Below are 23114 nucleotides of genomic sequence, written 5' to 3'. Positions count from 1 at the left end.
GGTTTTTTAGCGTATTGGGCAATTGCGTCCGCCATTAACGAATTGATTCGTTATTGTTTCGAAATTGTTTCGTAATTTCCGAAATTTCGTAAATATCGAACTTTTTAAAAGAAAAATTTCGGAATTCTTTTAAATAACGAAACGCAAAAACCCCCTAAAAACGAATCGAGTTTAGAAACAATGTTTTTCGTGGTTGGACAGCCCTAATAGATCTCCAGGGTCTCCACCAACTCTAATTCTTCCCTAGGTTTGCCCTCCAACATACTTTACAATTGGAAAAGCCAAGCATTGAACATGGACATGGGATCTTCAGCATGCAAAGTAAGCACCCTACTATTGAGTTTGGCTCATCTTTTCATTTTGAGCAATGAAAAACACCTTACCTGTAATGTGATAGCTAACTTGGCGGTTGATGTCAGATGTATCCTCATCCCACGTGCTGAGGACGGCCACAACTTCACCAGGCGAGTCGCTCTCTTTCACAGTACCCCTGTACATGTCATGTTCAAACACTGGGGCATTGTCATTAATGTCTGTCACTGTGACAGAGATCAATGTGGTCGATGAAAGGGACAAGGTTTCTCCCAGGTCAGAAGACACCACTGTGAAGGAGAAAGTGGGGTTCCTTTCATGATCCAAGTCTTTCAAGGTGCTGATCCAGCCACTGTTGCTGTCAATGGTGAACACTTCTGTGATTCTATCAGCCTCTCCTTCTGCCAAGATTGAGTAGGTGACTTGACCATTTGCCCCCCAGTCTGCGTCAGTTGCTTTAACCTGAACAAGTTTTGTTCCTATTGGCATTCCTTCCATTATGATGGCTTCATAGCTGGCTGATTCAAATACTGGTTTGTTGTCATTAATGTCCAGAACTTTAATGTCCACGTCCACTGTTAGCACAACATCCACCTTATCTAGTTGTATGGTTGCAGCAACTTTAAAGTGAAAGGCAGAGTTTGTCTCATGGTCAAGCCTCTTATCAAGTTTTATGAGGCCAGTATCCCGTTCTATAATAAAAACTCCATCCTTGTTGTTTTCTGACAGATCGCCATTTACCGTGCTGTAAGTGGCTCCCTGATTAGGCAAAACATGCAGCGCATCAATAGTGCTACCAATAACCATATCTTCTGACATTGTAAAGGAATATTGGGGTTGAGAAAATGAAGGCAAAATGGTTTCTGGAGGTAAAACATGAATGTACACAGGGATAAGAGAGTGCTTTACAGGAATGCCACCATCAACTGCTTTGACAAAGAAAGAAAGCACTGTGTTTTTAAGTTGGTTAAAATTACCCTTCGTTACCATCCATCCATTGTCGGGGTCAATTTCCAGGAGATCTGCAACAGAAACGGAAGCCTCGCTGTATAGCGAATAGGCAATCCTTGCATTTGCGCCATCATCTGGATCCACCGCTTGGACTTGAGTGACTAAATGACCTTTCCCAACATCTGCTTTGACACTTGCCCTGTACTCTACTGTCATGAACTGGGGAGCGTTGTCATTCTCATCCACCACAATGACTCTCACTGTGCAGAATGTGGTCCTGCCTCCTCCATCAAGAGCTCTCAAAAATATGGTGATGTCACCTTCTAAAGGGATCTCTCGATCGAGTTTCTCAGTCGTGATGATCTGCCCATTGTTATCAATTAAAAAACGGTCCTTGGCAAAGTCATTTATGATTGAGTAGCTTATTTGTCCATATATGCCAGCATCACCATCTGTTGCTTTTACATGTATCACTTTGGTTCCTGGGAGAGAATTTTCTCTAACCTCTGCGACATAGATACTCTGTGAAAACACTGGGCTAAACAAATTCGCTCCAAGAATCCGAATATGGACCTGGGCCGTGCTTGTGAACAAACCATCAGAGACAGACACATTCAGGCTGTACATTGATTCCATTCTCTGCTTTCGATGGTTTGAAAGAGTGATAACACCACTCTTGCTATCCATCACGAAACTCGTACGATCATTTCCAGACAGTATACTGTATTCCAGTCGGTCAAAATCAGAGCTGTCTGCATCGGAGGCTTGAACACAAGTCACAAAATGGCCTCGAGGAGCAAGCTCACTGACGTACGATTCGTATATGAGCTGGTTAAAAATGGGCGGGTTGTCGTTCATGTCTGTAACAAATATGCTAACTAGAACTTCACTGCTCAATGGCGGGAATCCATTATCAGTTGCCCTCACTTTTAAAATGCATTGCTGCATCAGCTCATGGTCCAACAAACGGGCTGTTAGAATCAGACCACTGCTGCCATCAATGTGGAAATAATCTGTGCTGTTGAAAGCATCCTGGACTATCTGATATTGGATAATTTTGTTATTCTCGGAATCTGCATCAGTAGCAACAACCTGCAAGACAGGAGTTCCAATCAAAGATCCTTCAGACAAGGTGGCATTGTAGGCAAAATGTTCAAAAACTGGAGCATTGTCGTTCATGTCATTGATAATTAAGTCCACGGTGACTTCAGCTCGGGCACCAGTGAGCGCATCACTGGCTCTCACTGTCAGCTTGAAAATGGGGTTTACTTCATAGTCTAATGGACTGATTACACTGAGAACTCCAGTGTCAAAATCAATGTTGAACTGATTATAGGGATCTCCGTCTACAATTATGTAAATGATACCTTGACCCTCCGGGCTGGTAGCGTTGATGCTCAGGATTGGGGTGTGCATTTCTATGTCTTCATTTACAGAGGCGGTATAGAAAGGCTTGTCGAAAACCGGCATCGCTTTGTTAACAATTGTAATAGGCAATTCTACAGATGCTGACAGTGATGGATTGCCTCCGTCTTTAGCGATGACAATAATTAAATACTCTATGTTTGATAAGTCAGAATTAAAGGCTGCCTTTAGTGTGACACTCCCAGTCTGCCTGTCAATTTCAAAGTGCCCGTAGTCCTCCTTCAGCAGGTAAGCAACGTCGCCATTCGCACCCTTATCTTTATCAATGGCGGTCACACGGTATATCAGGGCACCAGGATCGGCCTCAACTTGTACAGCAGCGTAGTATGGGAGTCCAACAAACACTGGAGAATTGTCGTTGATATCTTCAATGTGAACTCTGACCACCACCCTAGCGACCCGAAGATGATCCTGTTCCCGGCTTGCCTCGACCACTAACTCATATAATTCCTGCTCTTCTCTGTCAAATGGGATGCCAGTAGTTTCAATGACACCCAAGGTGGATTTGATCTTGAATTTGTTCCCAGGGTTCAATATGCTATACTTCAAGGGCTCATTAAGACGGTTTCCAACTGCATTGACCACGGCTACTTTTGTGATATTGGTGCTGTTTTCAGAGATGGATGTAGAATAAAGGCTTTGAGTGAAGTGGAGGCCACTGTCCATGGCTTCCTTGACCATTATGGTCACAACAGCAGTGCTGTAGAATTTCCCATCAGATACTTTTGCTATAAGCATATAATGGTCTTTGGAAAGGCTGTTGTTTTTTATCGTCACTATCCCTGAAAAAGGATCAATGAGAAAATACTCTGTGTTTCCTTCAATAAGGCTGTATGTCATCTCAGTAGGGACTTCTGAATCTGGGTCCGCAGCCCTGACTTTAAGAACCTCCACTCCAACATAACTTGGCAGAAGCAAGACAGTCTCAAACATGGCCTGGCTGAACACTGGAGGATTGTCATTGACATCTGTTACATCGATAGTAACTTCAACTGGATTCTCTGCAGTAAGCTGTGGATTACCACTGTCTCGAACATGGACATGAAAATGGAAGTGTGCAATGGTTTCATGGTCTAAATCAGCAATAGTTCTAATGGCACCTGTACTGGAGTCTACCGTAAAATACCTTTTAGCAGTGGATTCAACAATCTGGTAGACAAGCAATGCATTTTGATTGCTGTCTGCATCTATGGCTCGTATCACTAATGGGTTGTTTTCTAAGCTCCGGACAATGCTGTTTACAGGTGCAGCCTCACTGATCCTGCCTGAATACTTTAAGAAGAGGAAGACGGGAGGGTTGTCATTTTCGTCAACAATCTGGATGTTCACTGTAGCATTTGAGGCCATCCCTGCCATGTTTGTAGCTTGCACAGTGAGCTGGTAAGAGGACATGAGTTCGTAATCAAGAGGCTTTTGACTTGTGATGACTCCTGAGTAGGGGTTTATAGCAAATGCTCCATCAGTGTTGCCTTCTGTGACCTCATAAACTAGCGTGGACTGGCTGATTGCTGAAACCAAGATAACTGAGGTTCCAAAGTCAACATTTTCATTCACCTCCGCTTGCCATTCCTTGTGCGTGAATTTGGGGTGAGAGTTGTCTGACATTGTGACAGATATGCGGACAATGGCTGTGGCTGAAAGCGGTGGAGATCCCTGATCAGACACTTTGACTGATAGAACAAACTGGCTCATAGCGGTTAGGTCTGGTTCCTTCAAAACAGTGATGATGCCTAAGACTGGTTCGATCTTGAAGGTGTTCCCAGTATTTCCTGAAATAACAGAATAGGGATAGATGTCAAAAGCAGTTTGTCAACATGTAAAGTCAGAGAGTAATATGCAAGTTCAGAACATTTGCTGATGTTGCATCACATGCAAATCTGTATTCTACGAGGGTTGAATGAAAAGTAATGCCTCCATCTTCGTAACTCCTCACCAGATGGCAGTACTGGTATGCAGCAGATACTGGCTTGTTCAGTAGACTCTTGTTCAGTAGACCTATAGCACTTGGTCCTCCAAAGCACTTTACATTTCTTTAAGTCTGCTCGTATGCCCTTCCACAAACACCAGTATCACCTTCCGTTCATGTCCCAGCATTATTTCCAATTTTAACTCTACATTTGGCCTTCCCACTGTTTTTAATTATGTGTTGTTTTATTGATAATGTTGTGTATCTTATTGTCTATGTGTTTTTTAATTGCTTGTACTGTTGTTATTATTATTTGTATTGTTGTGTTTGGGCTCGGCCTCATGTAAGCCGCACCGAGTCCCTTGGGGAGATGGTAGCGGGGTACAAATAAAGTGTTATTATTATTATTTATTATTAGACTCGCCTCTACAGTCCCATTTTGGCTGGAAGCCTTAGCATTGAACAGTTGTGTTGATAAGGTGCAAAGTATGGAACCCTGTGCAGAAGGTCGGTCAATGTGACTTAAGTAACGTGCAGTCATTGAATTCCTAACAGCAGAAGGTGTCACCCCAAAGGAGATTCATCAGAGAATGCAAGCTGTTTATGGTGATTGTGTTGATGTGAGTACTGTGCATCTTTAGGCGAGTAAGTTTAAAGATGTTGAGGTGACACCTTCTGCTGTCAAGAATTCAATGACTGCACGTTGTTTAAGTTGCATTGACCGACCGTCTGCACAGGGTTCCATATTTCTCACTTTAACAACACAACTGTTCAATGCTAAGGCTTCCTGCCAAAATGGAACTGTAGAGGAGGGTCTACTGAACAAGCCAGTACCTGCCGCATACCAGTACTGCCATCTGTTGAGTAGTTACAAAGGTGGAGGCATTACTTTTTATTCAACCCTTGTATGAGTAAAAACGAACAAGTCTTGAGTCTTATGCTTGGATAGCATTCTCACAGAAGCTAGTTTCCCACAAATTAAATGAGTGACCACACCAAGAAAATTCTACTTCTCCATAGTTACTTCCTAGCTTACATGTGACTGTATCACATACTTAGAGAAGTTCCTTGTAAGGGTTGCCCATCTCACAGATGGATGCGATTCAGAAGTATAATCCATTGTGCTTAATGAGACTTAATCCCAACTAATTGTGTTCAGATTTGCCATCTTATCTAAAATATTGGAGTAAGTCTCATTGAACTCTGGGATTTTTCCCAAAATAGATATGCACAGGACTGAATTGAAAGGGCTTTGATTTTCTACGAATCTGCAATGAAAGACTGCAAGCCACTGAACCTCAGTGTGAACAGGTTTAGGAGTGAACAGGCAGGAGGCACAAAACAGCAATAAAAGGCTAACAAATCAATTGTTCGATGCATGAACAAAGATCTATGGTCCGAAATAAGGAGGACTTTAAGCAATTTGAGAATACTGATTAAATGCATCAACAGGAGTGAATGAAATGAGGAGAGCGGTATTAAACAAAAAAGAAACCCAAAAGGAATTATAATAGCTCCTGATAGAGATAAAAGAAATTCATGGCAGCATGGCTTGTTTATTGATCTCAGCGGATGGGGAGAAATGAAGATGAATCATTATTTAGTGAAGACGTAAATGTGCACCGAATAGAGACTGCCTAGGGACTGCTTAGGCCTAAGATGGGGTGCTTAAGATAGATGCAGGCCATAATAATGAGTTAAGATCAAGGGAGTCTTTTGTCAAAGACTCACAATAAGGATAGAATTTAAAATCACAAAAAATACAGCACAGCTGATGCAAACAGCAAACCCTGGTTCCATTTTTCTCTGTCCCCTTGCCTAATGTGGAGCTGAAACTATCCCATATTCTGCAATGATGCTGTCCATTCAACACCCAGGATTGCTACTCTGGACAAGGTGAATAATACATACTGTAAAAGGTTAGCTCAACAGAGAGCTAACATTTATAACACTATTCCCTTATCTCTTAAAACAGAGAGGGAATGTAGGAGTTTGGGGGTTTTTTTGTGCTTATTTCTTATCTCATAGAATCATAGAATAATAGAGCTGGAAGATACCACATGTGCCATCTAGTCCAACCCCTGCCATGCACACAGAAGCATGAAGCATTTGGAAAAATGTCCTCTACACTGGAGGAGGTTGCAATGTTTTTGTATTATATTTTCCAATATTGTTCAAATTTAAGGGTAGTTTTGAGGGAAAATGTGTGTAAACTACCTGTCGGAACATATCTCCTGTTATGAACCACCACCAAGTTTAAGATCGTATGGAGAGGACCTGCTCTCGATCCCACCTCCATTGCAAACGCAATTGGTGGGGATGAGGGATAGGGCCTTCTCAGCTGTGGCCCTCCATTTGTGGAATTCTCTCCCCAGGGACATCAGACTGGCCACCTCCTTCCTGTCCTTTAGAAGGAAACTCAAGACTTGGTTGTAGGATCAAGCATTTGACCATTGAATAGTAGCAAGTGAGAAGAAGATGTAAGCAACTCGAAGCAACAATGAATTGACCTGGACTTGGATTTTAATTGGCGTGTTTTAACAATTGTTTATTTAATATCTTGTTGAATGTTTTTATGACTGTGATGGCACCGAATGATTCCTGCTGAGAGTTCCCCCTTGGGGGTGAGAAGGGCGGGGTACAAATGTTGTGTGTGTGTGTGTGTGTGTGTGTGTATATATATATATATATATATATATATATATATATACTAGCTGTGCCCTGCCACGCGTTGCTGTGGCCTATAGTAAAACTTATCAAAGTTGAGGTAGATATCTGGACTATTATGAAAGAGAGGTACCTACCTATTCCTTCCCCCTTTCTCTCCTTTCTTCCTTCTCTACCTCTTTCTTTCTTTCCTTCTTTCACTACTTGGTTTCATCCTTCTCTCTTTCCTTCATTCCCTCCCCCTTTCTTCCTTTGCCTTTCTTCCCTCCCTGTTTGCTTCCTTCTTTCGCTTTTTATTTCCTTTTATTTCACCACCATCATAACAATAACAATAACAATAATGCAATGCATTGCCTCCGGGACCTGACACCTCTCCCATTCCCCCTAAAAGGGTCTCATAGGAATAATAGCATCATAATAATCATAGAAATAACAACCTTTACCCGCCACGCATTGCTGTGACCAACCTTCCCTCTTTCTCTCCTTCTTTCCCTCCTTCCTTCCTTCCCTCCCATCTTTCCTTCTCCTCTTCCTTCTCTATCTCCTTCCTTCCCCCTTTTTCTTTCTCTTCTGGCCTCTTTCCTTCCTTCTCTCTTTCCTTCTTTCCTTCCCTCCCTCTTTCTCTACATCTTCCCCCTTCCTTCACTCCCTCTTTCCTTCCTTCATTTCCTTTTTTCTTTCCTTCTCTCCTTCCTTCCTTCCCCCTTTTTCTTTCTCTTCTGGCCTCTTTCCTTCCTTCTCTCTTTCCTTCTTTCCTTCCCTCCCTCTTTCTCTACATCTTCCCCCTTCCTTCACTCCCTCTTTCCTTCTTTCATTCCCTTTTTTCTTTCCTTCTCTCCTTCCTTCCTTCCCCCTTTTTCTTTCCCTCCCTCTGTCTCTCATTTCTTCCTTCTCTACCTCTTTCCTTCCTTCCCCCTTTTTCTTTCTCTTCTGCTGTCTCTCTTTTCTTTCCTTCCATCTTTCCTTTTCTTTCATTTTCTTCTTCCTTCTTTCTCTAACTTTCCTTCCTTCCCCCTTTTCTTTATCTCCCTTTCTCTTTCTTCCTTCTTTCCTTCCTTCCTGTCTTTCCTGGATTTTGACAGGGCGGGAAGGGGTGCGGTGGGGTTTGGAGGTGGCGTGAAGTAAAAGGAGGTAAGATTGGGGCAGGCGAGTGATGGAGCGTGAGGTTGTGTGTGTGTGTGCGGCAGCGGGGGGAGTGATGGAGCGTGGGGTTGCGTGTGTGTGTGCGGCAGCGGGGGGGAGTGGGGTTGCGCGTGTGTGTGTGGCGGTGGGGGGAGTGATGGAGCGTGGGGTTGCGTGTGTGTGTGCGGCAGGGGGAGTGATGGAGCGTGGGGTTGTGTGTGTGCGTGCGGCGGGGGGGTGTGTGTGCAGGAAGCGGCGCGGCGGGGCTTGGAGTGGGCATGGCTTCCGCAGAGGGAACTGTGTGCGCGCGCCAGGGAACTTGCGGCTGGGCACCAATGCGCATGCTCAGTTGTTTTGCCGTTTTGTGAGTGTGTTGTTGTGTTGTTTTTCATTTTGAGTAGATATGTTTGTACCTTATGGGTTGTGTTATGGGCATGGGAATTTTGGTTAAGTTTCGTTGGGGGGTTTGTGAGTTTTGTTGATTTGCCGTTTTGTGAGTGTGTTGTTGTGTTGTTTTTCATTTTGAGTAGATATGTTTGTACCTTGTGGGTTGTGTTATGGGCATGGCAATTTTGGTTAAGTTTCGTTGGTTTTTTTTGAGTTTTGTTGTTTTGCCGTTTTGTGAGTGTGTTGTTGTGTTGTTTTTCATTTTGAGTAGATATGTTTGTACCTTGTGCGTTGTGTTATGGGCATGGCAATTTTGGTTAAGTTTCGTTGGGGTTTTTTGAGTTTTGTTGTTTTGCCGTTTTGTGAGTGTGTTGTTGTGTTGTTTTTCATTTTGAGTAGATATGTTTGTACCTTGTGGGTTGTGTTATGGGCATGGCAATTTTGGTACAGTTTCGTTGGGGGGTTTTTGAGTTTTGTTTCCTCGTTGGATGCCCCTAACAAATTTATATATATAGATATCACTAAAAAGGTAAAGGTAAAGTTTTCCCCTGACATTAAGTCCAGTCGTATCCGACTGGAGGTTGGTGCTCATCTCCATTTCTAAGCCGTCCATAGACACCTTCAAGGTCATGTGGCCAACATGACTCCATGGAGCACCGTTACCTTCCCACTGGAGTGGTATCTATTTATCTACTCATATTTGCATGTTTTCGAACTGCTAGATTGGCAGGAGCTGGGCTAACAATGGGAGCTCCCCCGCTCCCTCGATTCGAACCTGCGACCTTTTGGAAAGCAAGTTCAGCAGCTCAGCGGTTTAAGGCACAGAAAAATAATTAGGCACTGCCCAAGAATGTACAAATACATGTGCAATAGTTACTTTTGTGGAACTCTTCTTATGTAACTAGGAATTTAATATGGATTTTAAGCAATGCCACAATAGTACTACCATAAGTAAAGGTAAAGGTTTTCCCCTGACATTAAGTCCAATTGTATTTGACTCTGGCGGTTGCTGCTCATCTCCATTTCTAAGCCAAAGAGCCGGCGTTGTCCATAGACACCTCCAAGGTCATGTGGCCAGAATGACTGCATGCACATAAGGAAAATTAAGAGTGCCTAATATACCAACAGTCATGCCACCCCTGGTATTTCTCAGATGAGACAGCTATGAGTTGGTCTATAAATTCATGTGCTTCTCAAAGACGGGTGTTCCCTCCAAGATAGAGTGAGATTATTGGTTTCCATTATTCAGCTGATGCACTCCTGTTAGCTGAATCCCCTGGGAAGCAAGGGAGCATGCATATAAGCTGAACTCATCAGTCAGAATTAACATCCTCAATGCACATTTTTTTCATGGATCAGAGGAACAACAGCCTCAGAAAGCTGTATTATGTCACATCCAGAAGCATGGGTGGATAATGAAACAGTGGGAATTTTGAGCTTTATTTGAAACTGAGGCTCAGAGCTTCCAACTGAAGGCAGAGATGAGGATGAAAAACAAAACAGTTACAGTCATGGGGAGATAACATCTCATTAAAGGATTTCAAGCTTTTGTGCAATTGCTGTGGACAGAAGCCTCACACTGTCCCTTTTTCCTGGCCATTGTTCCATCCATCCCACCTTCTTTATTGCTGTAGTCATTTTTCCCTGACGCTGAATTATGCCACGGCTTCACTGTGTCCTTTCAATGCAAAGTTGCATTAACCGGCCAGTGGCAGATTCACATTTTAGCTGCAAAGCCAGGATAGAAGGGGCTAGATTCGCAGTGGTGATGGGCTACAAAGGGAAGTAGTCAAGTGTGAAGGCTTCTTCTTTTCCCCTACATTCTTCTCCCCACAGATAATTTCTCCAACAGTCAGAGGGGTACTCTATCTGTAGTTCACTTTCACTCTTGTGGATTTTTTTTAAAAATGCTATCTGTTTTTCTTCTTAGAATCAAAGAGTTGGAAGAGACCTCATGGGCCATCCAGTCCAACCCCCTGCCAAGAAGCAGGAATATTGTATTCAAAGCACCCCTGACAGATGGCCATCCAGCCTCTGTTTAAAAGCTTCCAAAGAAGGACCCTCCACCACACTCTGGGGCAGAGAGTTCCACTGCTGAACGGCTCTCACAGTCAGGAAGTTCTTCCTCATGTTCAGATGGACCTTTCTTACTCTTGTTTCGTGTTGGGTTTCCACACTTTGCATTTCCTCCTGACACTGAAACTTGTACAGTTTCTCTCTTACTTTGCAGATCTTTTTTTAAAAAAATAATCTGATTTCTATAGCATTTTTCCTCTGAGAAACTCCTTTTTTAATGAGTGCTTTAGTTTATCAGAACCAAAGGTATGGACGTTAAGTCCTGGATCTAACTGCTCTGGTATCTCAACAGAATCATTAATACAGGGAAATTAGGGTAATGCATGGTGGGGCAACCACTAAAGGTAAAGGTGAAGGTTTCCCCTTGACATTAAGGTTTTTGCAAACAAGTTTTGAGAGGAGTATTTCAGGACTCTATAAAATAATATAGTTAATAATAATAGTAGAAGTAATAAATCTGAAGATAAAGGTTTCCCCTTGACATTAAGTCTAGTAACTCCGACTCTGAGGGGGGGGGGGGGGGCTGGTGGTGGTGGTGGTGCTCATCTCTACTTCTAAGTTGAAGAGCCAGTGCTGTCCATAGACACCTCCTAGGTCATGTGGCTATGTATCCTGTGCTGTACTAGTAATATAATATAATATAATATAATATAATATAATATAATATAATACAATACAATATAATATATTGTAGGAGCCCCTGGTGGCGCACTGGGTTGAAGCGCTGGCCTGCTTTAACAGCGCTCCATGCAGTCATGCCGACCATATGACCTTGGAGGTGTCCACGGACAACGCCGGCTCTTCGGCTTAGAAATGGAGATGAGCACCACACCCCAGAGTCGGACACGACTCGACTTCATTTCAAGAGAAAAACTTTACCTTTACCTTTACCTAATATATTGAATATACATATAATATTTATAGTATTATAATGTAATATAATATACTACTACTACTACTACTAATATATTGAATATACATATAATATTTATAGTATTATAATGTAATACAATATAACAATAATAATAATAATAATAATAATAATAATGGAGCCCTCGGTGGCGCAGTGGGTTAAACCCCTATGTCGGCAGGACTGAAGACCAACACGTCACAGGCTCGAATCCAGGGAGAGGTGGATGAGCTCCCTCTATCAGCTCCAGCTCTTCATGTGGGGACATGAGAGAAGCCTCCCACAAGGATGATAAAAAAAAATCAACCCCCCCCCCAAAAAAAAACCCATCATATCATCCAGGCAATGTCCTTGCAGACGGCCAATTCTCTCACACCAGAAGCAACTTGCAGTTTCTCAAGTCGCTCCTGACACGACAAATAATAATAATAATAATAATAATTTTACAATATTATAATTATATATTTTATATTACATGTAATATTACTAGTAATATTACAATATAATGGTGTAGTACAATATAGTAATATATAATACTGATATTGTACTATGCTAATAATTTAATATATTGTATGTATATACATCTTGTAAGCCACTCCGAGTCCCCTTTGGGGTGAGAAGGGCGGCATATAAATGTTGTAAATAAATAAATAAATGACTGCATGGAGCGCCGTTACCTTCCTGTTGGAGTGGTACCTATTGATCTACTCACATTTGCATGTTTTCAAACTGCTAGGTTGGCCGAAGCTGTGGCTAACAGTGGGAGCTCATTCGAACTGCCAACCTTTCGGTCAGTAAGTTCAGCAGCTCAGTAGTTTAACTCGCTGCGCCATCAGGGGCTCCAAGGCAACCACTAGTTGGACTAAATAGGTGTTTGGGATCCCTTCCAACTCTACAATACTATTATTCATATCTTCTCCTCTAAATGCTTGCTGTAACGACCAACACCTACAAATGTACACATGCAACCTATGATCCTGCCCAGATTATCCATTAAAGGAGTTCCAGGACATATACACTTCTGGACATTGGGTCTGGAATCCTGTAGGTAACTTACACTTGTGGAAGTCTCATGTGTTGCTGTAAGTCCTTTCACAACACACATGTAATGAATGGATGGAGGCAAAAGTAATCTCTATGAGGAGATAGTTACCCTGCCAACTCCTAAATAATCTGTGGACCCAGAAGTCTTAGGTCCTTTCTGCTGCTGCAATGCCCGGTCCCCCTTTTTTTGAGTTTCTCCTCCTCCGCTTCCACCAGAGGAGTTATGCCATCCCGCAGGATACTAGCCTCAATACAGATTTTCTATAGAAAACGATAAAATAAAAATATTTACATCCTACTGAGGACAATTGGTGGGCCTGGGGCACTAAAATTGTCCTATTGTAGATTTACTCCAGTTTCTGAATGTGCAAAAAATTAGATTTCCTTCATATACAATGCTCACTTCCTTATACACTGTTTTTAAAGAACAACAGGGAAATGTAATATCAAAAGTGGCTTGCAGTGGTTTCAAATGAAATCCTATCCATGATTATTTATAAATCTGATTGGGTTTATTCTTTGATGAGTATGCTTCAAACCATCGCTGAAACAACAGTTTAAAGATATATGAACAATGCCTTTCACCAAATAATCTATGGCTCATAGCACATATCAGCACTTGCCTCTTTAGAAAGAAAAATATTTATTTATTTATTTATTTATTTATTTGCAGCTTTTATATTACGCCCTTCTCACCCCACAGGGGACTCATATATGGCAAACATTGAATGGCAATTGTTGACATGCAAACATATACAGACATACACAGAGGCTGTTTTAACTTTTTCTGGCTGCCAGGGGAGCTGTCGCTTTCATCGTCTATCTGCGACACTGATGAACTACTTCTGCATTCCCCGCATGCTTCCCCGTTGGAATGCTTTGCTGGAGTCTTCTTAATGGCCTCATAAATTAGTTAATTTAGCCTCCCCACACTTTAATGTGGTACCTAATTTTCCTACTTGACAGATGCAACTGTCTTTCAGGTTGCAAAGGTCGACAACAGGCTACACAATTGGTTGGAAACCCACTCCAACCTGGGCTGGCTTTGAACTCATGACCTTTTGGTCAGAGTGATCTTTAATGCAACTGACACTCAGCCAGCTGTGCCACAATCCCGGTGCAGAAAGATACAGAAAGATCAATGAGATGGACTTTGGTTTAAATAGGTTCCAAAATCTCAGTGATTTCTATGGGATCTATCCTTTTTTCACTGCATTTCTAGAATATGTTTAGCAAAAAATGGCTGGTCATCCAATATAGAATTAATGTAGATTGACACCCCCTTTAGCTGCCACGGAAGCCTGGCAGTTGTAGTTTGGCATGGTACTAGCACTCTTTGGCAGAGAAGTCTAATGACCATGTAAAATTACAACTCCCAGGATACCATAGCACTGCACTATGGCAGTTGAAGTGGAGTCACGCTGTGTTAATTCTGCAACATAGAACCAGCCACTATAAAACACTATATTCTGTGATTTTATGCATGCAGTCTTATAGTGGGAATCATTTCTTTGTGAATCTTTTCAGTCTCTGCTTGCTAACCTGATTCTATTGTGTAGATCAGCTCCGCATTTTCTCCCTTGTCTTTGTCCAGAGCGGTGACCTGCAAGACGGCAGAGCCAATGGCAGCAGATTCAAACACCGAGGCTTCATACAACGGGCTGGTGAAGTAGGGACTGTGATCATTTGAATCTTCCACGTTCACAATGACTCTGGCCAAGTTCCGTCGGTAGGGGAACTCTTGATCGCGCACCTGGAGAGGAAGGGAAAAGCAGTGATAGGCAGCAGGAGGGCATTTAGAGCTGCTCGTAAAATTAAAAACAACATGTGCCCAGCATTTTCTGATCTTCTTTCTGCATGGCATCATAAAACACCTCCCCCGCTTTTAGCGGTACCTAATTTTTCTAATTATAGCTAAAGCTGTTTTCGAACTGCTTAGGTAAACAGTAAGCTGAGCTGACAATCGGTAGCTTACGCTGACCTGAGGCTTCGAACTTGCAACTTTTCAGTTGATAGATCTTATAATTCTTGGTGACTTACCAGCTGTGCTAAACCCCCGACAAACATGAGTCAGAATGAACCAACAAAGGAAAAACACAACAGAATGTGGGCGACCTACTCATTTATAACATTTTTTTCAGGATTTCTGGCACTCTAGATTAAATTCAAGGTGAATTAACAAGTTCTGAAAACATTGAGGGGAGGGGGGAAGACATAATTCTCGCTCCATAGCTTTCAGCAGCATCCACTTCACAGCGGAACAATTTCTTCTCTGTAAATTAGGCACACCAACTAGCATTTCCTGCCTTGAAAGAGTTCTGCAGAAGTCTATGATAAATCAGGGTACTTTGCTTTCAAAAACCCAGCCTGGCAAGAAAAATGATAATCACCTTGTTAACAGCTTTGGAAAGAATGCTAAAACTTCTTCTCAGAAATTCTTTCAGAAAGTCACCTCTGATAAAAGGCACCGACATTGGGAGATTACAGGTTTTTTTTCCATCTATGTTCTCCCTCAAGATGATGCAAAACTATTTTCCAAGATAAAAAAAAAACTCTTTCACGCTAAGCCTTGCAGAGCACACGCAATGAATGAAGGGATGAATAAATAAGCGCACTGCAATGCAGGGAAGGAAATTAATTACTGCTTCCTTACCTAATTTTAAAGGCTTTTTGCTTATCGGAAGTCTGTAACACACCCGTTACAAACAGCAATCGGAAGGTTGCAGCCCAATGCCTTTAAAGCACATGCCTTTATAGTCAGCGATTGCAGCTGAGAACAGAGTTAATATAATCTCTTCTTACCATTATATTGAGGATGTGCTTATCCTGAGCTTCGTGGTCTAGGCGCTCGGCGGTATATAGCACTCCCGTGTTGGGATCTATTCTGAACTTCCTCATGCTGACCGAGTCAATGCTGCTGTGAACGATATAACTCAGCTTGTGTTTCTCATCTCTATCTATGGCTTCGACTTGCAGGATTTCGGTGTCAGGCAGGATGTCTTCCGAAATTGTAACGTCATAACTTGGCTGGGAAAATTCAGGGCCATTATCATTGTTGTCAAGGACTTTGATGAGGACCTGCAGACAAGAAGGAAAGTTAAAACATTTACACACAACCTCACTTAAAGTGGTATACCATATGATCCCTCCCTCCATGTCCACAAAACTGGTACTGGTGGTTTCACCTACCCACATCCAACAAAATATGTCCTTCCTAGAAGTTTTTTTTTTTGGGTCCTTCAAGCAATTTTATGGCATGCGTCTGTAACACGTTTACCATAGAGTTGCCCTGCAGGACATTAAAAAGTCCCAGAGAATGTCTCTAGGAATGTTCTACAGTTTCCAGGGTGACTTGATGGTAATTTCTGGTTGATGTTAATTTCAATAGGGTTCATAATGATTGTTGCACTCCAGCACAGGAATAACCCTCTGACTCTTTCATCACCCTCTGTAATCTCCCAACCCTGCTCTATGCCTGTGAGACATGGACTGTCTACAGACGTAACATGCAACTCCTGGAACGATTCCATCAGCACTGCCTCCGGAAAATCCTGCAAATCTCTTGGGAAGACAAGCAGACAAACGTCAGCGTGCTGGAAGAAGCAAAGACCACCAGCGTTGAAGCGATGGTCCTCCGCCACCAACTCCGCTGGACCGGCCATGTTGTCCAGATGCCCAACCACCGTCTCGCAAAGCAGCTGCTCTACTCCGAACTCAAGAACGGAAAACGGAATGTTGGTGGACAGGAAAAGAGATTTAAAGATGGGCTCAAAGCTAACCTTAAAAACTCTGGCATAGACACTGAGAACTGGAAAGCCCTGGCCCTTGACCGCTCCAGCTGGAGGTCAGCTGTGGCCAGCAGTGCTGCAGAATTTGAGGAGGCACGAGTGGAGGGTGAAAAAGAGAAACGTGCCAAGAGGAAGGCGCGTCAAGCCAACTCCGGTCGAGACCACCTTCCACCTGGAAACCAATGCCCTCACTGCGGAAGAAGATGCAGAGCAAGAATAGGGCTCCACAGCCACATACGGACCCACAAGAATATTGGAAGACAATCATCCTCAGAAAGCGAGGGATCGCCTAAGTAAGTAAGTAACCCTCTGACTATAAAACACCACACGTTGAATAGGAAAACAATCCTTTTATTATATTGTCGAAGGCTTTCATGGCTGGAATCACTGTTGTAGGTTTTTTCGGGCTATATAGCCATAGTCTAGAGGCATTCTCTCCTGACGTTTCGCCTGCATCTATGGCAAGCATCCTCAGAGGCATCCTCACTACCTCTGAGGATGCTTGCCATAGATGCAGGCGAAACGTCAGGAGAGAATGCCTCTAGACAATGGCCATATAGCACGAAAAAACCTACAACAGCAATCCTTTCGTTGAAGATAAGTAAAAACAGCAAATTTTAAAAAAATACGTTAAAGGAATAGGTAAATCCAATTAGGTAAAAAGATAAGCAGGAACAAATTAGCCCAAGACAGAGTTCAGCAGTGCCCAAAAACAAAGTCCACAACTCTCTAACAAAATCCAAAGAACCAGGAAATGTCCAAGGCATGAGCAGGTAATCACAAGAGACAAAAACCAAACCAGGAAACAAGAAATCCTTAAGCATGAATCTTAAAAAGCAAGGCTTTTATAAGACAAGGACAATAACTTAGCATGATTCTAAACGATGCTTCATCTGACTGTATTTTCCATGCTTGGAACTTTGAAGCCTTTCCAAGCACTCAGAAACTGGTTTCGCTTTCCTTGAGCTGCCCTTATCTTTTGCTGTTGAAGCCTGGCAGAACGCCGAAGGCATTGCTCAGCCTGTCTGTTTTGACTAATTTCCGCCCGGCTATCCATATGCTCATTAGTTTCTCCAGGTGCCGAGTTGTTTTCAAGCCCCAAATCCTGGAAACTCTCTGGGAGCAATTCAGGGAGTACACCATCATCCCTATGCCCTGTAGGAACATTCTCATGGGAAACTACACTTTGAACAGATGTCTCTCTGTTATTCTTTGAAGTAGGAAAATGGGTTTATATATTTGTGGAATGACCAGGGTGGGACAAAGGACTTTTGTCTGCTGGAGCTAGGTGTGAATGTTTCAACTGACAACCTTGATTAGCATTTAATGGCTTGGAAGTGCCTGGGGGGAATCTTTTGTTGAGAGTGATTTGATGTGCCTGATTGTTTACGCTCTGTTGTTTCGCTATTGTAATTTTAGAGGTTTTTTTTAATACTGGTAGCCAGATTTTGTTCATTTTCATGGTTTCTTCCTTTCTGTTGAAATTGTCCACATGCTTGTGGATTTCAATGGCTTCTCTGTGTAGTCTGACATGGTGGTTGTGAGAGTGGTCCAGCATTTCTGTGTCTTCAAATAATATGCTGTGTCCAGGTTGGTTCATCAGGTGCTCTGCTATGGATGACTTCTCTGGTTGAAGTAGTTTGCAGTGCCTTTCATGTTCCTTGATTCGTTTTTGGGCAATGCTGCTGCGTTTGGCGGTCCCTATGTAGACTTGTCCACAGCTGCATGGTATACGGTAGACTCCTGCAGAGGTGAGAGGATCCCTCTTGTCCTTTGTTGAATGTAGCATTTGTTGGATTTTCTTGGTGGGTGTGTAGATGGTTTGTATGTTGTGTTTCCTCATCATCTTCCCTATGCGGTCAGTGGTTCCCTTGATGTATGGCAAGAACACTTTTCCTCTGGGTGGATCTTCATCTTTACTCTAGTGGCTTGCTCTCGGTCTTGCAGCTCTTCTGATGTCCTTTGTCCCACCCTGGTCATTCCACAGATATATAAACCCATCTTCCTACTTCCAACAGACCTCACTACCTCTGAGGATGCTTGCCATAGATGCAGGCGAAACGTCAGGAGAAAATGCCTCTAGAACATGGCCATATAACCCGGAAAAACCTACAACAACCCAGAAAATCTGCAGTGCCTTTCATGTTCTTTGATCCGTGTTTGAGCGCTGTGTTTGGTGGTCCATATATACTTATTTTGAACACAAACTGTTTATTACATTTACAGCTCTGTTTGCTCTGCCAGTCCAGGTTGGTCACAACCCCCACCACTACTAATGACAGCCATTTAAAAGCAGATAGAGCAACTGGCAGAAACACACAGCTGTTTTTCTCGTGCACATTCTGCAACCGCATGGAGAGTGAGAGATCTGGAAAAAAAAATCTGGAGGGTAAGATAGAGTAATGAAAGCCCTCCGCACACTTTTTAAAGTGTGCACAGGGGGTAGGCGGGTGAATGGAGAGGATGTGCACTTGAAAGTGTTTACAGGGCTTTTGTTCAAGCCCAGTCGCATACACCCACACTTGGTGTTTTAATGGTGGAAAAGATTTACTGATATGCTATTATAACAGTATTTTATGAAAAGAAGTTTCCCTTGGAGAGACATGAAACATTAGCTTTCCACGATGTTAGTGAGACGTTTGTAAAATACTTTACCAGAAATTGCATAAACAATCCCTCCTCCCCAAATTGCCTGTAATGACCCATCTTGGGAACAGTCTAGAAGGCACTTGTAATAAAATTCCCTCTAAGTTAAGATTATTATACGTTACTTAGGAAGCCAAGGTAGCCTTGGGGCGGGGTTGTTTTGTGAGCCTTTGGGGGCTGGGGGAGCACGAAGAAAGGGAGAAGTGGTACCTAGATTTATGGAAGACGAAGGCAGGGGGGAAAGTCAAGGGACACATATCCTGCAAAATCCACAGTGCTAATGATGACAAATATTCCTTGCTTATTATGACTAGAGTTTGGTTAATGCACACTAGGGTACTCTACTGGCCTTAACTAAAATAATAATAATTCTATAAATTCACTAAGATTGAGTACACTTTTCAGGATTTGGCTTGCCACACCATAGCAAAATGTTTTCCTTTGTTGCAGGAAGAAGCAAAGACTAAAATGAAACCCCTGATCTTATTTTTATTAGGTTTAAATAATAAATGATAATATTAGTTATAACAACGCTGCAAAACACACATTATGGCTACAACTTTATACTCACTGTCTTGGGAGTAAGCCCTGCTGAACTGCGAGATCTTAAAACATCATACAACAAAATCATAAATCCAAAATTATTAATTTCTTGTATCTCTAGTCTAACCCCTATCTCCATTTAAAGAAAGGGGGGATTCCATGTATCTTCACAACAACCCTGTTAAATAGATTAGGCTGACAGATAATTAGCAGTTCAAGGTTGCCAGATCACCTTATGGGCTGAGTGGGGATTTGCAAAACAAGTTTTCCCACCAGAGATCTAACACCATAAAATGTGAACACTGTGAAATAAGAAACTTGGTATGAATCCTAAAGGAAGTCTTTGATCTTAAACTGGCTTACTTCTAAAGTGGATTAATTAATTTCAGTTAATTAAAATTTGTCTGTAGACTGTACTACCACCTTCAGTCATTTATGCTGCAGACTTCCCCAATGTTCTTAGTGATGAACCTGCAGCAAGACCGAGGATATTAATTTATTGAGAGGGCCTCGAGCTGCTCCATAGTATGGTTCTCTCTGCAGGGCCTGTGAACCCTTCAAACAATTAAAAGAGAAGCAGAAAAAGAGTGAAAGGAAGCCCTTAGTGTTCATAGGGGAGGAGAGTGGACAGAGAAAAAGATATAATGACGTTCAGAGTGGAGGTAGAAAATTATTATTTAAAAAGAGCAATATCAGGGAGGAAAAAAAAGCAGAGGGAAAGAAACGATGAAATGGGGCTTCAAAAACATCACAACATGGGTATGTCTGCTACTAAAAATGATACTATAAGTTAGAGAACTCTGTAAATCATATGTACAAGAGTGGGGTGTACCATATTTTCCGGCATATAATAATAATAATAATAATAATAATAATAATAATAATATTTATTTATACCCCGCCACTATCTCCCCTATGGGGACTCGGAGTGGTTTACATGAGGCCAAGCCCAAACAACAATTACAACAACAACAACAACAACAACAACAACAACAACCCAAAAACACAAACCGAAAACTCAACCAATATAAGACGACTGGGCGTATAAGACAACCCCCAGCTTTTCCAGTTAAAATAGAGTTTGGGATATACTCACTGTATAAGATACCCCTCTTCCAATGCACACAATTTTTAAAAAAAAAATCAGATTTGATTTCAATATGGTAATTTTCCTATTACCGTACCTCCTTCTCTGCCTCTCAGATCTCGCACATGCGCCACTTCACTGCAGTCCTCAGGAGCGGGATCTGAGAGGCAGAGAAGGAGGTACAGTAACAGGATACATGGGCGTGACAGATAGGTGAAAGAGGCATGTTTTTCTGGGCACAGCACCGCTCTATCTCTTTTTTTCCATACTTCGGGTGTTCCGGATGCCTGCAGCTTGCTCTGCCTTCTTGCTTCTTATTTCTCTTTTGGTAGTTAAAAGACATTGCTTATTTGTAGCATTGCTCAAGCTACGTGATGGGAGGATCACAATTTTATTTCACAGTGTGCTACACACTGGTTACCCCCCTTTTCCCCACCTTTTCCAGAAACCCATTAGAGATGTTCTGCTGATGGTTTGTGGACTGTCAGGCGTACTTCGATTGTGCTTTTCCTATATGGCAAGGGGTTGGACTATATCAGTGGTTCTCAACCTGGGGTCCCCAGATGTTTTTGGCCTACAACTTCCAGAAATCCCAGCCAGTTTACCAATTGTTAGGATTTCTGGGAGTTGAAGGCCAAAAACATCTGGGGACCCCAGGTTGAGAACCACTGGACTAGATGGTTCATGTGGTCTCTTCCATCTCTATGATTCTATGATTCTATGACTGCCATAGGTCCAAAAGCCACCTGAATAATGCTGTTCTAAACTCTGCCTTTCAGTGTGTCAAATATTATCAATCTTTCTTAAATCAGGGCAATATATCCTCATTCCCTCAAGGTTGACTGCAATAACAAGCAGCCTCTGAAAAAGATCCCTCCAACAACCCTTCATATGCTAAAGGTTGTTTAATGTGCAACCTCTTCCCACCAATCCTTTGAAGTTGTGTTTTCTTTAACGGTTTTCTGCTCACTCTCCAGAAATATATGCATTTTGTAAATAAAAGAATATATGGAACTCAGCCTAAAATGGCAAAACCTTAATTTTTTAATGTTCTTTTTTTAATTACCTTCAATTCAGGGAAACCAATTCTGATGTAAAAAGAGATATGTTGGAAGGGTGGGAGAGAAAAAGAGAGAATCAGATAAAGACGCTTCATTGTACATCTGATCTTCAGGGAAAAACAAAACCAGCATGTGTTCCCTTCAGATGGTTTGCTACCCAAATATTTTAAGAATCAGCCTTTAATATGCCATCGAGTATCATTATTCTGTCAAGCAAAAGCAATAACTGAAAAGAACAGTCAAATCTGAAATCAGTCAGAAATGCGTATAGATGGTTCCTGTAGGCATGTCCTAATGGAGTTGACATTTCCTCTAGGGAAGCCTAATTCTTTGAGGCAGTATGGAGTAGTGGTTTGAGTGTTAGATCAAGACTTTAGGAGACCAGGGTTTGAATCCTCACTCAGCTACAGAAACCCATTCAATGATCTTGGGCAAGTTATTCTTGTGTGCCACCTTAATTAAGAAGAAGTCAGTGACCAACCTCTTCTAAAAGGGTCTTCACAAGTCAGAGTGGACCTAAAGGCACATAACAACAACAAAAGACCTAATTTTCAGTTATTCCAATAACTTCCGAGAGATAAACACTATAATGCTTTGGATATCAACGGACTGGACACATCACACGAAGACGTGTCTAATGAAGTCATCATTCATTTGTCAAACATTTTGCCCTCAAGGCATGGAATTGAAAGCCTACATCCAATTACGAGAGCTGGGTTGAAGAAATGTGAACATATACAGCCTCAGGGTATTTGGCAGCATTCATGAACTGATACTGGAAGTGTTTCAGGGCATATTCTGGAAGCGGTATGTGGTGCAAATACCATCTGGGTGTCACCATGGGAAGGTCAACTCTATCATTACTAGACGCCCGTTAAGAATATTTGGCGTGATATAATTTTATTATACAAATTGGGGTGTCGGCTTATTTCATTTTTTAATGCTATTTGCAAGTGATCAATGGTTTGCTTTACATCACAAAGGTTTTGCCTTCTTTCTCAAAGTTTCTGCTTCTAAGTATTGTGAAAATTTACCCACTGCAGATGGATAAATGCACTAGACATTAACCTTGACAAATTCTCCAATTTCTACTCAAAGTTTGTTTTTCCTTGGATCAGTATTGGATTTTGAGTGGGGTTTTTTTATTCCACGAAAAATTATTCTCTTTAGGCACTTTATTTCAAAAATA

At 42.1% G+C, this 23114-nt stretch overlaps 1 protein-coding gene across 7 annotated transcripts in view; it reads right to left on the bottom strand.

Moving 5' to 3' along the window:
• The window catches only part of FAT3 (FAT atypical cadherin 3), a 695104-nt gene that overhangs the window by 123266 nt on the left and 548724 nt on the right, over positions 1–23114 (bottom strand). For all 7 annotated transcript variants that reach the window (XM_060771117.2, XM_060771116.2, XM_060771120.2 and 4 more), the window contains 3 exons: positions 15603–15878; positions 14343–14553; positions 384–4457 (listed from right to left, as the gene is read on the bottom strand). In XM_060771117.2, the coding sequence (XP_060627100.2) occupies positions 384–4457; positions 14343–14553; positions 15603–15878 (4561 nt within the window). The remainder of the gene's footprint in view (positions 1–383; positions 4458–14342; positions 14554–15602; positions 15879–23114) is intronic.

This window comes from Anolis sagrei, chromosome 3 (genome assembly GCF_037176765.1).
Source record: "Anolis sagrei isolate rAnoSag1 chromosome 3, rAnoSag1.mat, whole genome shotgun sequence".
In the NCBI taxonomy this organism is placed as follows: Eukaryota; Metazoa; Chordata; class Lepidosauria; order Squamata; family Dactyloidae; genus Anolis; species Anolis sagrei.
The sequence above is the reverse complement of the archived record's forward strand: the minus strand, read 5'-3'. Positions and strand labels throughout refer to the sequence as shown.